Below are 13,416 nucleotides of genomic sequence, written 5' to 3'. Positions count from 1 at the left end.
TTACAAGCAATGATGTACATCTATTGCATTGTGTTATAATTTACTAAATATATTTCCTTTTAAAAAATTTCTAATATAATATTAATCCTTCCAAAATTCCATCTTATTTTTTCTCATTAATTTTGAAATACTATAACTTTGTTTTTCGCCAACTTAAAAAAAAAACACTTGAGAAACAAAAGTAGAAAAAAAATGAAAACTATTTGAAAAATTTATTGGGCGAAAATAAAATCATATTTTTTTTATATATACATATATATTATTGACTGTGGGGAACAGAGATAGAAGAGAAAAGTCGGAGGAATCTGCAACAATAGTCATGGCTGCGCTTGGAGACCAATCAGATGCTCCTTCTGCTTCTGACCAGCAAGCCATGGCTGCCTTGAACAAACCCATTTCTAACATCGTCATCATCGTTGGTACCTACGATGTTATGTTATCTTCTATTTTCTATTCTATTTGATCGTACTAATGTTAATGTTGTATGGAATGAATAACAGCTATGCAGACGGAGGCACTTCCCGTTGTCAACAGGTTTCAGCTCACCGAGGATCCTAACTCTCCGTATGTATCTCTCTTTCTCTCTTTTATTTTCTTAGGTTTTAAGATTTCTTACTCTAATTTGTTAATCACCTTTTTTTTTTTGTTGTAGCTAACCTTGCTTGAAATGAAATATTGTATCATGATATGTTGCTTACAAATTATTTTTTAGTTTCGTGCAGCATCTTAGAATTGCTTGGACGAGTTTTTTGTTATTTTTTTCAATTAATTATTGATTTATTTGTTACTGAGGGGGTTGAAGTAAAGTGGACCTTTACTTTTCACGTATTTTACATTGATCGAAGTGTCTGTCTGTGCACAATGGTGCAGGTTTCCACAAGGGGTTCCTTGGGTCCGTTATCATGGGACATACAAAGATCTCAGTATAAGCTTGATCTGGCCCGGAAAAGATCCTGTTTTAGGTAAGGATGTTTGTTCTTTTCAATTTGATTGCTTGGAAGAAATGTGATGAGATGGGAATAATGAAAGGGTTGCTATGATGCTTACCCCAATCCAAACTTCTAGGAGCAAATATAAAAACAGGATTTCTTTCCACTTTTATGAAACCTGGATTTTGTTTCCTGATTGTGTTTCATGGGCTGTAGTTTGAATGTCTGTCGGTGTAACTACAACATGCCCCATTGCCATGTCTTCAAGGAAGATAATGAAAGCGGCAATTTTGTTTTGACTGCTAGTTTTCATTTGACGAGTTATGATGTATTTCTTTCAGGGGTTGATAGCGTAGGCACAATATCATCTGCTCTTGTAACATATGCTGCTATTCAAGCATTACAACCAGACTTGATCATCAATGCAGGAACTGCTGGTGGCTTCAAGGTAAGCACTGTCTTCCCCTGAGCAGTAGCCTTAGGGTTGCTGATTTTCTAGTTTTATACCCCCAAAAATGTCTGTATCTTGTGTTATTTGTTGTTCTCTTCTTAGTTTAGCTAGCTTTGATCCTCCTTCCTGTGAAATTGTAGTCATATTCATTTTCAATATATGAATTAGTTATCTGTTGCAATATTTTCCCTTTTTTATACCCTGGTGGCGTAGTTGATATAACTGTTTTTTTGTTACAGGAAATCGTTGTAACTGTATATGTTTTTTTGTCTTCTAAAAAATGTTTTTATAACTTACAATAAGTGATCAAACAGAGCTAAACTAAAATATTATTTGCAATCAATAATCGCCATTGATTGTGTTATATAATTTTGTATGTAAATTGTTTTGTAATCAAGAAATGAATTGAACTAAAATGTATGACTATTTTAAGTGGATTGACTGACCATATGATTGTAATGGTAACTCTTTATAGTAAATTAAAATCTTATAATGATCATGTATGTAGTTAAAAATATTATGGAGCAGTCACAGATAAATGGATTTGTAAATGCATGAACATATTTACCTAAGTAGTGTTCATTACTGGATGCTTTCAGGCCAAAGGAGCTAGTGTTGGTGATGTGTTCATTGTATCAGATTCTGCTTTTCACGACAGAAGAATACCCATACCCGTAAGTTTTTTGTTATTCCTCTTGGTATCTCTAGATAGCTTTGTCTTTGCCCCCCTTCTCTACTTGAAGTATGGTTGACTATGTCAAGTTCATATTTAATACTGCAATGAATATAATATATTGTTTGACCTATCAATATCATTAATTTTGACATATTAACCTAGCGGCTTAAATGCTATGCTTTCTTTTATAATTTTCAATTGGTCCAGTTAAGAATCTTGAATAGAAACTATTTGCAGAGTTACGGTAACATATTTTAATATTTTTCATTGATACTTTGTTTCATGCTTGCAATGTAGTGCGGCAGAAATCTAGACATCAACACCAATAATATGTGTGATGTCTTTTGCAGGTTTTTGATCTGTACGGTGTTGGTTTACGTAAAGCCTTTGAGGCACCCAACCTTGTAAAGGAGCTTAATCTAAAGGTGAGTGTTATTTGCTTATATGTATTTGCTCCTGAAAACAAATCACTTTAATTTAAAATTCACATTGCCAACAAATACCTTGATATCACAAAATGTTGTCATCCAAAATTATGACTTAGGTTCCATTTGTTAACAAGATTACTATTATGACTTAGGTTCCATTTGTTAACAAGATTACCTGGATTGAAGAACTTCCCGCTCATTTTGTGAAGTTTGTACCTTTGAGCATACAAATTATCTCTCTTTTTAGGACTGTCGTGGCTTGATGCTTTGACTAGGAGTTCATTTGAGATTAGTCACTCACTCCTGCTGACATGCGTACCAATGTATGTTTAGCCTAGTTTATGACGTGGGCATGCCTTGTAGGATAAACATTTCTGCTGATAAAATGGAGATGTACATGTGTGATTTATTTTTTCTATCAGACAATGTCAAGCTAAAATTAATAAATCATAGATGAATGGGAAAAACATGAACCCTTTCTTATGACAATCTAAGAAATGTTAAGTTTCCAGGTTGTTGACCTTTACTTTTGTCTGGTCATTAATGTATTTATCTCTGTTATTGCTTATTACTTTTATGTGTTCTTTAGGGGACAGACAATAAAATCTTAGCGTAGTTTCATAGCCTATAGAGTAAACTGAGTGGAATAGTTTTTTCTTACACATTCGTGACTGATTGCAAATGCATTGCCGGTTTGCATTGAAAATCTTGCAAATGAATAAATAGCTTTAATTTCGGTCATAATAATAGTAGTTCACTTTCACTCGAGATAAACATCCTTGTCTGAAGCATGGTGATGTTCCAAAAATGTACTTTGATTTGCTTCATTATGTTATTGTGGCCAGTTCTTTTGTTTAGATTAAATGTGCAAAACTTGACCCAATTAATATCTGTGCGAATTTCAGGTGGCTAAATTGTCAACAGGTGACTCTTTAGATATGTCACAGCAGGATGAATCATCCATCATTGCAAATGATGCCACAGTTAAAGATATGGAGGTAACCTGATATATTGGGTATACTCTAGAATGTTGGATTTTCTGTTCATCTATGGGGAATGGCATGTGAATCTGCATTTTCACAAATCACACCTAGTAATAGTAGTTCTAATTTTTCCTTTGTTGAATATTGGTTTTAACTCCCCGTTTCAACTTTTTCTCCAGGGAGCAGCTGTTGCTTATGTTGCTGACCTTCTGAAAGTTCCCGCAATTTTTGTAAAAGCTGTGACTGATATCATTGATGGTGACAAACCAACTGCAGAAGAATTCCTGCAAAATTTAGCAGCTGTAACTGCTGCACTCGACCTGGCAGTTGAACAAGTTATCAATTTTATTAATGGAAAGTGCATATCTGAACTTTGACAACCCAATTTCAGATTGAGTTTTGTTATAAGCAATGTTGCACGGTGGGCTCCAATTGTACACTACCATCATTGATTGGGAATTTGAGATTTAAGAAAAAAAATAAAGACTTGTAAACTGAAGATATTGCAGCCCCGCCTCTCATCTCTCTTTTGTACCTGTTTTGGCCTTGCAGGCTGTGTAAGTTGTCTGGCAAAGATTGTGGCAATCATTGTAAACATGTACGATGATTTATACTTTTAAGTGAACTACTTAAAGGAATATGCTTGATTATGAACTACCACCATGGGTGGAATGATTTTAATAATGAAGTGTCCTAATTCACTGTTCCCGTCATGTGTTTGGATATAAATTTGCCATTATTGCCTCTCAGGATTCGTTATTCAGGCCTGAGCCAATCCAAATAGCCTTATTTCTTATACAAACACAAGCTAATGAAATTCAGACAGTAAACAAGGACATTGTGTTAATATTAAGCTCAAGCACAAGCCTTCCATAGTCATAATGTGCGTTTGCCGTTATTGAAATATATATGTTAAGCTTACATCCTCTCTTCTTCCCTTCATCTTCTTAATAGATGAATTGCCTGTGTCTACTCCTTCAATTCTTGTTTTAGACCCACTATTGAAATTCTTTGTTGTTGTTAGGAGTCATCCATTGCTCCATTGCATCGGTGTTATAGTTGAAGATGTTGGTTTTTGTAAATCATTTTCATTCGTTTTTTTATTAGCAATAAACAATAAATTAAATATGGACCACTTTAGGGGTGATTCAACCTTTATACAGATCTTGATAACCCTCGCAACACCAATTCTAGAACTACCCGAAAAAAATACATCACTTAATCAACTTCATACAAATCAATGGATCAAGATACCCGTCAGAGTAGGAAAAAAAACCAGAATATGACTTAAAAGTAATCCAAGACTCTAAACAATCAACCACCCCCTTTAAAAATGACATTATTCATGTGCTTCCAAATCTCGCTAACTACTGCAATTCAAATTGCTCCTCAAACATCATTAACAGAATCGGAGGCGTTACACAACCTAAACTAAAAAAAATTTAACAGTGGATCATTGTGACTCACTGACATTACACCAAGCCAAGCCAAGCAATGACTCCATACAATCCAAGCAATTTTGCATTCAAAATACAAATGACGACAAGTCTCTTCCTCTACCCCACAAAGACTACACAAAAGGCTTTCAACCGCAATCTTCGCCTTTCTAAATTGGCCTTAGTTGCAATCTTATTTTTCAGCACCCTCTAAGCAGAGACAAATACAGAAGACACGACTTTACTCCTCCAAAACTTTTTGTACACAAAGACATTCTCCCCTTCGCGTGTCCTCCTTAAACAATTGTAAGCAGAATTCACCGTATAAACAGGGAATTCCCCATCTTTCCAAACCCAACTGTCCTTCTCTTCCATGTCAAACTCAACCCTTGAAGACCCTGGAAAAAAATACACACCAAAGGCTTTTCCCATTCAAATAGACTCCTCTTCCAAGTTATTTGCCACTCCCAAGAACCATTAATCCATTTCCCAAGCTCAGTCACCTTAGCATCTTTGCAAGAACTCAGGGAGAACAACCTCGGATAAACATGCTTTAGAGCCCCATTATCCGCCCAACAATCATCCCAGAATAAAACACTATCTCCATTGCCAATCTTCCACTTGAAAGCATCTTCGAAATTCCTTCCCCATCCTTCTGACCCCCAAACCTCCATCAAATCTTTCCACCATAAAGAGGTTCTACTAATGTTCACACCCTCTTGCAGGCTTCTCCATCCACCATATTTAGAATCAAGTATCTCCTTCCACAGACCGCCTTTATCCGACCCCAACCTCCAAATCCATTTACCTAATAAAGTCGTGTTAAAGACTCGCTAGTCTAGAATTCCTAGACCGCTAGCCTCACGAGGCTCACAAACCTTACTCCAGGAAGCCCAAGTGATCTTTCTCCCCTCAACACCCCAACCCCATAAAAAAATCCTTTGAATCCTCACTAACTCGTTAGCCACCACGGAGGGCATTTTCAATAGAGACAGATAGAAAAGCGGGATAAATGTAAGTACAGACTTGATCAGACAAATTCTCCCTGCCAAAGACAAAAACCTACCTTTCCATCTGCACAATCTAGCCTTCATTCTTTCAATCACTCCTCCCCAAAACGCACCTCTCTTATGACACCCTCCTACCAACATTCCCAAATAAACAAAAAGGGTACCCATCACATCGTAATTAAGAATCGCCGCAAAACGCTCAAGCGTTATTTAGTCAATCCCCAACCCGCCAATCCTGACTTTCAGAAAATTTACCTCAAGTCCAGAATAGGGTTCAAAACAGTTCAAAGCCGCTTTGATATTAAAAACACTTTTAGTGTTAGCTTTGCAAAAGAATAAGGTATCATTAGCATATTGTAACATGTTAACCTTCACTTTTTTCCTTCCAATCTCCAAGCTATCAATCAAGTTTTTCTTAGCTACCATCCTTGACACTCTAGCCAAGCTCTCAACTACAATAAGAAAACAAAAAAGGGGTTAAAGGATCACCTTGGCGAAACTCCTTTTTTTAGGAAAAAAACTCCTTAGTCGGACTGTCGTTCACAAGCATTGACACAGAAGTTGAATCTAAGCAACTTTTAATCCAATGGATCCATTTGTCACAAAAACCAACCATTTTTAACATATACAGAATGAACTCCCAACTAACAGAATCATATGCCTTCTCATAATCGACTTTAATGAAAATACAACTTCTCTTCTTTCTCTTTACTTCATCCAACACTTCATTAGTTATTACTACACTATCCAGCAAACCCTTTCCTTTAAGAAAAGTCAATTGTCTAACGTGAATGACTCTGCTTATCACCTTTTTCATCCGTAACGATAGTAATTTCGAAACCCTAGGCCACTTATCACTAACCGCGAAATCCATCACCGCGGACACCACATCCTTTTTAATAACATCCCAGTAAAACTTAATGAACCCAAAATTAAAACCATCTGGGTCAGGACTCTTTGTACAATCACAGCTCCAAACAGCTTCCCTGATTTCTTCTTCGATAAAACCACCGACCAACATTTCATTATCCTCTCCTGAAATAGAATTGAAACTAACGTTGTCCAATATGAGCTGGGGAGTGTCATTCTTGATAAATCTAGCTTAAAAAACTCTATGACCTTTTCTTTGATCACATCTTTATCCTTGCACCACCGACCATTAATATCAACCCCATGAAACTCGTTCCTTGCCCTCCTCCATCTTACAGCAAAATGAAAACACTTTGTGTTTAAATCACCATGTTTCAGCCACTTTTGCCTTGCTTTCAGGTGAACTATCGCCTCTTGCTTAAGGAGATTTATGTTAAATTCACCTAAAAGAGACCTTTTCCCCACCCTCACAGACTCTTCTATCTCACTTTCATCGTCTCCCGTATCCAACTCATTAATCCTCTGGCATTCCCAAAAACTTCTTTGTTCCAAACTTTTAAATCAGCTTTCAGTTTTTTCAATTTTTCCTTAAAGATATACATTCCCCCTCCTTGCACTTCGTAGTTGGTCCATTCAACTCTCACAAACTCTAAAAACCTATTGTCGCTTTGCCATACGTCCAAGCTCTTAAATGGTTTCAGACCCCATTTAATAACCACGCCCCTGAGAAAGGTGTATACATGCCTGAAATTCAGTTAGTTGGGTCTAAAAGAAATAAAAGAAGCAGTAGAATTAAGGTTCGAGGAATAAAAGAAATAAGAGGGAGTGGCAGGAAAGAAGGCTCTAATCATTCCATTCTTCTTACCATTCATTCCCTTTCTCCTCCACTCTCCCAACAACCCCACTACCGATTTTTTTTAAAATGTCAAACCTTTCACGAGAACGATCAAGAGAATGAGCAAGAATATTTGACTTTTGCAGGTGAGGGTGAAAAAGGTGGGTCCCTTTGATCCCCAGAAAAATGAATGGTACCATATTATTTCTTCACAGATGCAATGGAATACAACTCCGATTTTGCTAACCATGTGCAGATGCCACTCACAGGCAAACAAAACGATAACAATGATCTTCATAATGACAAAATCCTAACTGCCCGATAAGTACACAACAGAGACACAATACTGCTGAGCAAAGACTACTTTGTGTTGTGTTGAAGGAACACTCCTCAAAATGATCACTATATGCTCTTGGACTCCTTTGAGTATGAACCACTTGAACGCAATGTTGTTTGAAGTGAAGGCACGAATCCCTTTTTTTCTTGGTATTTTAAACAAAACTTTTGAAACATGCATTCACCATGACACTTCAAGGGATACTAGGCCAAAACGAAGGACATAATCCTAACGTCCTTAAAATACTTTATTACATAGTGAACAAATAATGAAGAATAAGCTAACAAACTGCAAAAATATCACTGGCCATCGTGCTTTGCCTTGTTATGTTGTTTCAGACCACTATCGGAGTTGAAAGTCTTGCAGCAGAAACAAGCAATGCAACAGAATATTCAGAGGGAAGGAAGAGACTCGCTTTTTGCCTGCCTTTTCTCTTGCTCCCCACCTCTTATATTCACATAGTCCCTTTTCCATTTGGGCTCCAACCGTTTTCTTTTGGATCTCCTCAATCAATCCATCAACTTTTGAGAAGTTTGTTATGCCCTCCTGGCCCACATGTTTCTGTTGAGGTGTATTTTCATTTTGGCCATATTGTTGCGTTGTATCACGTCCTTAAAATACTCTATTAGATAGCAAAAAATAATGAAGAATGAACTAACAAACTGCAAAAATATCACTGGCCACCGTGCTTTGCCTTGTTATGTTGTTGCAGACCATTATCAGTGTTGAAAGTCTTACTGCAGCTTTTGCAACTGAGTCCACCAGACTTGGGACTCTTGACTTCACTATTGGGAGTCTTTCCACCTTTCTTCACGGAGTGTGGAGTTCCTGCATTTTCTGTTTTCTTACCATCAGTCTTTTCTGCAGTAGCAGTTTTTGCTTTCTCAACAAGAAGTATGTTTTCCTGGGGGAATATCTCCTAAATATATTCGGTCATGTATCGTATACACACTGACACAGTCAGCACATGAAGACAATTCAAGGTTTGATACATTTTATGTTATATTATTTTTATAATCCCCTAATATCTCAATCAGTAACTATAAGTTATTATATTGTACAGATACAAAGACAATGATGATGGTGGTCAATATAAAGACCTACCCGTAGTAGTGTTTGCGCCCGGCTAGGGGAAGAGAGATTATGTTGGCAAATATCAAGGTTGGTTTCATTCGACATGACTATTCTCACTCTTTTGATTTTGGTATTGCTCTTCTAATAGTTTGTGAAATGACTTTTATGCAAAGCAAAATCCAAGTGTCTGTACTATTGTGTCGACATATAATTTTTGGTTTCATTTTTTTTTTCAATTTGTGCAGAGGGAAGCAGTTGTTAGGCAAAGGCTTGCTAAGCTGAAAAAGAGTGCTTAAACATAATTCGATGTACAATTTCCTAATTCTATTATGAGTTTCTTTCAATTAGTTTACTTTGGTTACATAGGTTTTTATTATGTATCAATGACAGATTTCCTAGAAATGTTTATTTTGAGATCATTTGTGTTACTAGTGAATTGATGCCAGTTTTCGCAATCTCATTGTTATAATATGGGGTGCCTCTTTTTGCACTTGTTTGATTATTGGTTTTTTAGGATTAATAAAAATTGAAATTGTAAATATTTTACTAAATATTATTGTATTATTGATTTTTGATCATTGTAAATATTTTACTACCAAGTTAATAAAAGTTTCAGTAGGGTGGTTGATCAACTATTAATGCAGCTAACGAGGAATAGGGAACAATGGAGATTCAGACACGCACTTTGGTAGGTACATCAACTGGAAACAAATTTCTAGCGGTTGCATTGAATTCGAATTCACTGAAGATACATAATTTTCAAATCAGAAGCATGCACAGCTGGAGAGTACTATCTGCCAGATATATTGGATGAAAAACTCTTCTGGGTGACTCTCTTGTTCACAATTTATTTAATATTTTTTGTCGTTATTTAATTATTATACAATGTGCAGATGTACACTGATCTTCATAATGACAAAATCCTAACTGTAAATATTTCAGTACCAAGTTAAACAAAACTGTATTCAATGCACCTATTAATGTAGCTAACGAGGAAGAGGGAATAATAGAGATTTAGACACGTACTTTGGCAAGTATATCAGATGAAAACAAATTTCTAGCGATTGCATTGAATTCGAATTCACTAAAGATATAAAATTTCAAATCAGAAGCATGCACAGCTGGAGAGTACTAGCTGCCACACATATGGGATGAAAAACTCCTCTAGGTGACTCTCTTGTTCACAATTTATTTAATATTTTTGTCGTTATTTAATTATTATACGATGTGCTAATGTACAGTGATCTTCATAATGACAAAATCCTAACTGTAAATATTTTAGTACCAAGTTAATAAAAAAGTGTATTTAATAGGGTGGTTGATCAACTATTAATGCAGCTAACAAGGAAGAGAGAACAATAACAAATTTCTAGCGATTGCATTGAATTCAAATTCACTGAAGATACAAAATTTTCAAATCAGAAGCATGCACAACTGAAGAGTACTAGCTGCCAGACATATGGGATGAAAAACTCCTTTGGGTGACTCTCTTGTTTACAATTTATTTAATTTTTTTTCGTTATTTAATTATTATACGATGTGCAGAGATTTTCATAATGACAAATCCTAACTATAAATATTTTAGTACCAAGTTAATAAAAATTTTATTCAATAGGGTGGTTGATCAGCTATTAATGCAGCTAACGAGGAAGAGGGAACAATGGAGATTCAGACATGTACTTTGGCAGGTATATCAGCTGGAAACAAATTTATAGTGGTTGAATTGAATTCGAATTCACTGAAGATACAAAATTTTCAAATCAGAAGCATGCACAGCTGGAGAGTACTAGCTACGAGACATATGGGATGAAAAACTCCTGTGGGTGACTCTCTTGTTCACAATTTATTTAATATTTTTTGTTATTATTTAATTATTATACGATGTGCAAATGTGCAGTAATCTTCATAATGATAAAATCCTAACTGTAAATATTTTAGTACCAAGTTAATAAAAATTGTATTCAATAGGGTGATTGATCAGTTAGTAATGCATCTAACGAGGAAGAGGAAACAATGGAGATTCAAACACGTACTTTGGCAGGTATATCAGATGGAAAAAATTTCTAGCGGTTGCATTAAAATCGAATTCACTGAAGAAACAAAATTTTCAAATCAGAAGCATGCACAACTGAAGAGTACTAGCTGCCAGACATATGGAATGAAAAACTCCTTTGGGTGACTCTCTTGTTCACAATTTATTTAATATTTTTTTTATTGTTATTTAATTATTATACGATGTGCAGATGTGCAGTGATCTTCATAATGACAAAATCCTAACTTTAAATATTTTAGTACCAAGTTAATAAAAATTATATTCAATAGGGTGGTTGATCAGCTATTAATGCAACTAACAGGGAAGAGGGAACAATGGAGATTCAGACACGTACTTTGATGGGTATATCAGCTGGAAACAAATTTCTAGTGGTTGCATTGAATTCGAATTCATTAAAGATACATAATTTTCAAATCAGAAGCATGCACATCTAGAGAGTACTAGCTGCCAGACATGTGGGATGAAAAAATCCTCTGGGTGACTCTCTTGTTCACAATTTATTTAATATTTTTTGTCGTTATTTAATTATTATACAATGTGCAGTGATCTTCATAATGACAAAATCGTAGCTGTAAATATTTTAGTACCAAATTAATAAAAAATGTATTCAAAGGGGTGGTTGATCAACTATTAATGCAACTAAGGAGGAAGAGGGAACAATGAAGATTTAGACACATACTTTGACAGGTATATCAGCTGGAAACAAATTTCTAGCGGTTGCATTGAATTCGAATTCACTGAAGATACATAATTTTGAAATCAGAAGCATGCACAACTGGAGAGTACTAGCTTCCAGACATATGAGATGCAAAACTCTTCTGGGTGACTCTCTTGTTCACAATTTATTTAATATTTTTTGTGGTTATTTAATTATTATACGATGTGCAAATGTGCAGTGATCTTCATAATGACAAAATCTTAACTGTAAATATTTTAGTACCATGTTAGTAAAAAGTGTATTCAATAGGGTGGTTGATAAACTATTAATGCAGCTAACGAGGAAGAGGGAACAATAACAAATTTCTAGCGGTCGCATTGAATTCAAATTCACTAAAGATACAGAATTTTCAAATCAGAAGCATGCACAGCTGGAGAGTACTAATTGCCAGACATATGGGATGAAAAACTCATTTGAGTGACTCTCTTGTTCACAATTTATTTAATACTTTTTTTCGTTATTTAATTATTTTACGATGTGCAGATGTGCAGAGATTTTCATAATGACAAATCCTAACTGTAAATATTTTAGTACCAAGTTAATAAAAACTTTAATCAATAGGGTGGTTGTTTCTATTAATGCAGCTAACGAGGAAGAGAGAACAATGGAGATTCAGACACGTACTTTGGCAGGTATATCAGCTGGAAACAAATTTCTAGTGGTTGCATTGAATTCGAATTCACTGAAGATACAAAATTTTCAAATCAGAAGCATGCACAACTGGAGAGTACTAGCTACCAGACATATGGGATGAAAAACTCCTGTGGATGACTCTCTTGTTCACAATTTATTTAATATTTTTTGTCGTTATTTAATTATTATATGATGTGCAAATGTGCAGTGATATTCATAATGACAAAATCCTAACTGTAAATATTTTAGTACCAAATTAATAAAAATTGTATTCAATAGGGTGGTTGATAAGCTATTAATACAGCTAACGAGGAAGAGGAAACAATGGAGATTTAGACACAATTTCCTCGCTATTAAACAAACTTAGATAGATCAATGTAATGTTTTTTAAAAAATAAATGTTTTTACATTAATATATGAATAATGATAAATGATCCTGCCTGTTGACCAGAACGTAGGAGCTTGCCTCGTCAAACTTGGATCGACGTGTGCACCGCTTCAACCTCCGTCCTTCTTCAAGATCCACCTCAAGAACCTGCAAAAGAACAGAGCGGCGCCGCTGCGGCCGATCGCACTCCAACGCCCAAGTCAGTGACCGAACCACCAAATACTAAGAGCAATAACATTCAAGAACTCTCAAGGAGCCGTGCAATGTTCTCTCTCACAGTATGCTCTAGGAACTCGCAAGCGTAAAGAGTATAATCTGAACGCACGTACCTCAGAAAGTTCGTTGAGAACTCTTATATACCTGGTCACTTTCTCTCTCCTGGCAGTTACAGACTTGGACACGTGGCTCGCATCCAACTGTACACGTGCCATCATCTGGAGCCTCCTTGACTTGGACGTTGCTTCAATCTCTTATTTGGCTAAGTTACTTATGCATGGTGCTACTCAGTGCATAGCTAACTTGGGAGTGCGATCTCTACTGGAATTGGCGAGTTAGGGTGCCTTCATACACCTTCCCTGTGGTCTCGCCGGCCGCC

The 13,416-nt window shown here is 35.8% G+C and overlaps 1 protein-coding gene across 1 annotated transcript; it reads left to right on the top strand.

The window, feature by feature from the left end:
- The first annotated feature begins 302 nt into the window (after positions 1 to 302).
- Positions 303 to 4,175, top strand: LOC137820393 (5'-methylthioadenosine nucleosidase). The gene is made up of 8 exons (XM_068624466.2): positions 303 to 419; positions 501 to 564; positions 871 to 962; positions 1,271 to 1,377; positions 1,980 to 2,054; positions 2,407 to 2,481; positions 3,390 to 3,482; positions 3,647 to 4,175. The coding sequence occupies exons 1-8, from the start codon at positions 320 to 322 to the stop codon at positions 3,842 to 3,844; spliced, it is 804 nt and encodes a 267-aa protein (XP_068480567.1). The 5' UTR covers positions 303 to 319; the 3' UTR covers positions 3,845 to 4,175.
- Positions 4,176 to 13,416: the final 9,241 nt, after the last annotated feature.

This window comes from Phaseolus vulgaris, chromosome 9 (genome assembly GCF_051622355.1).
Source record: "Phaseolus vulgaris cultivar YP4 chromosome 9, ASM5162235v1, whole genome shotgun sequence".
Lineage (NCBI taxonomy): Eukaryota > Viridiplantae > Streptophyta > Magnoliopsida > Fabales > Fabaceae > Phaseolus > Phaseolus vulgaris.
Note: the sequence above shows the minus strand (reverse complement) of the source record. Positions and strands in the feature narration are given on the sequence as shown.

What these genes read in the sequence shown, in the direction of transcription:
- LOC137820393 (XM_068624466.2), top strand. Translation starts at nt 320, where the DNA reads ATGGCTGCGCTTGGAGACCAATCAGATGCTCCTTCTGCTTCTGACCAG. An exon ending in ACCGAGGATCCTAACTCTCC is followed by an intron (nt 565 to 870) that starts GTATGTATCTCT and finishes ACAATGGTGCAG; the next exon opens with GTTTCCACAAGGGGTTCCTT. An exon ending in ACAGAAGAATACCCATACCC is followed by an intron (nt 2,055 to 2,406) that starts GTAAGTTTTTTG and finishes TGTCTTTTGCAG; the next exon opens with GTTTTTGATCTGTACGGTGT.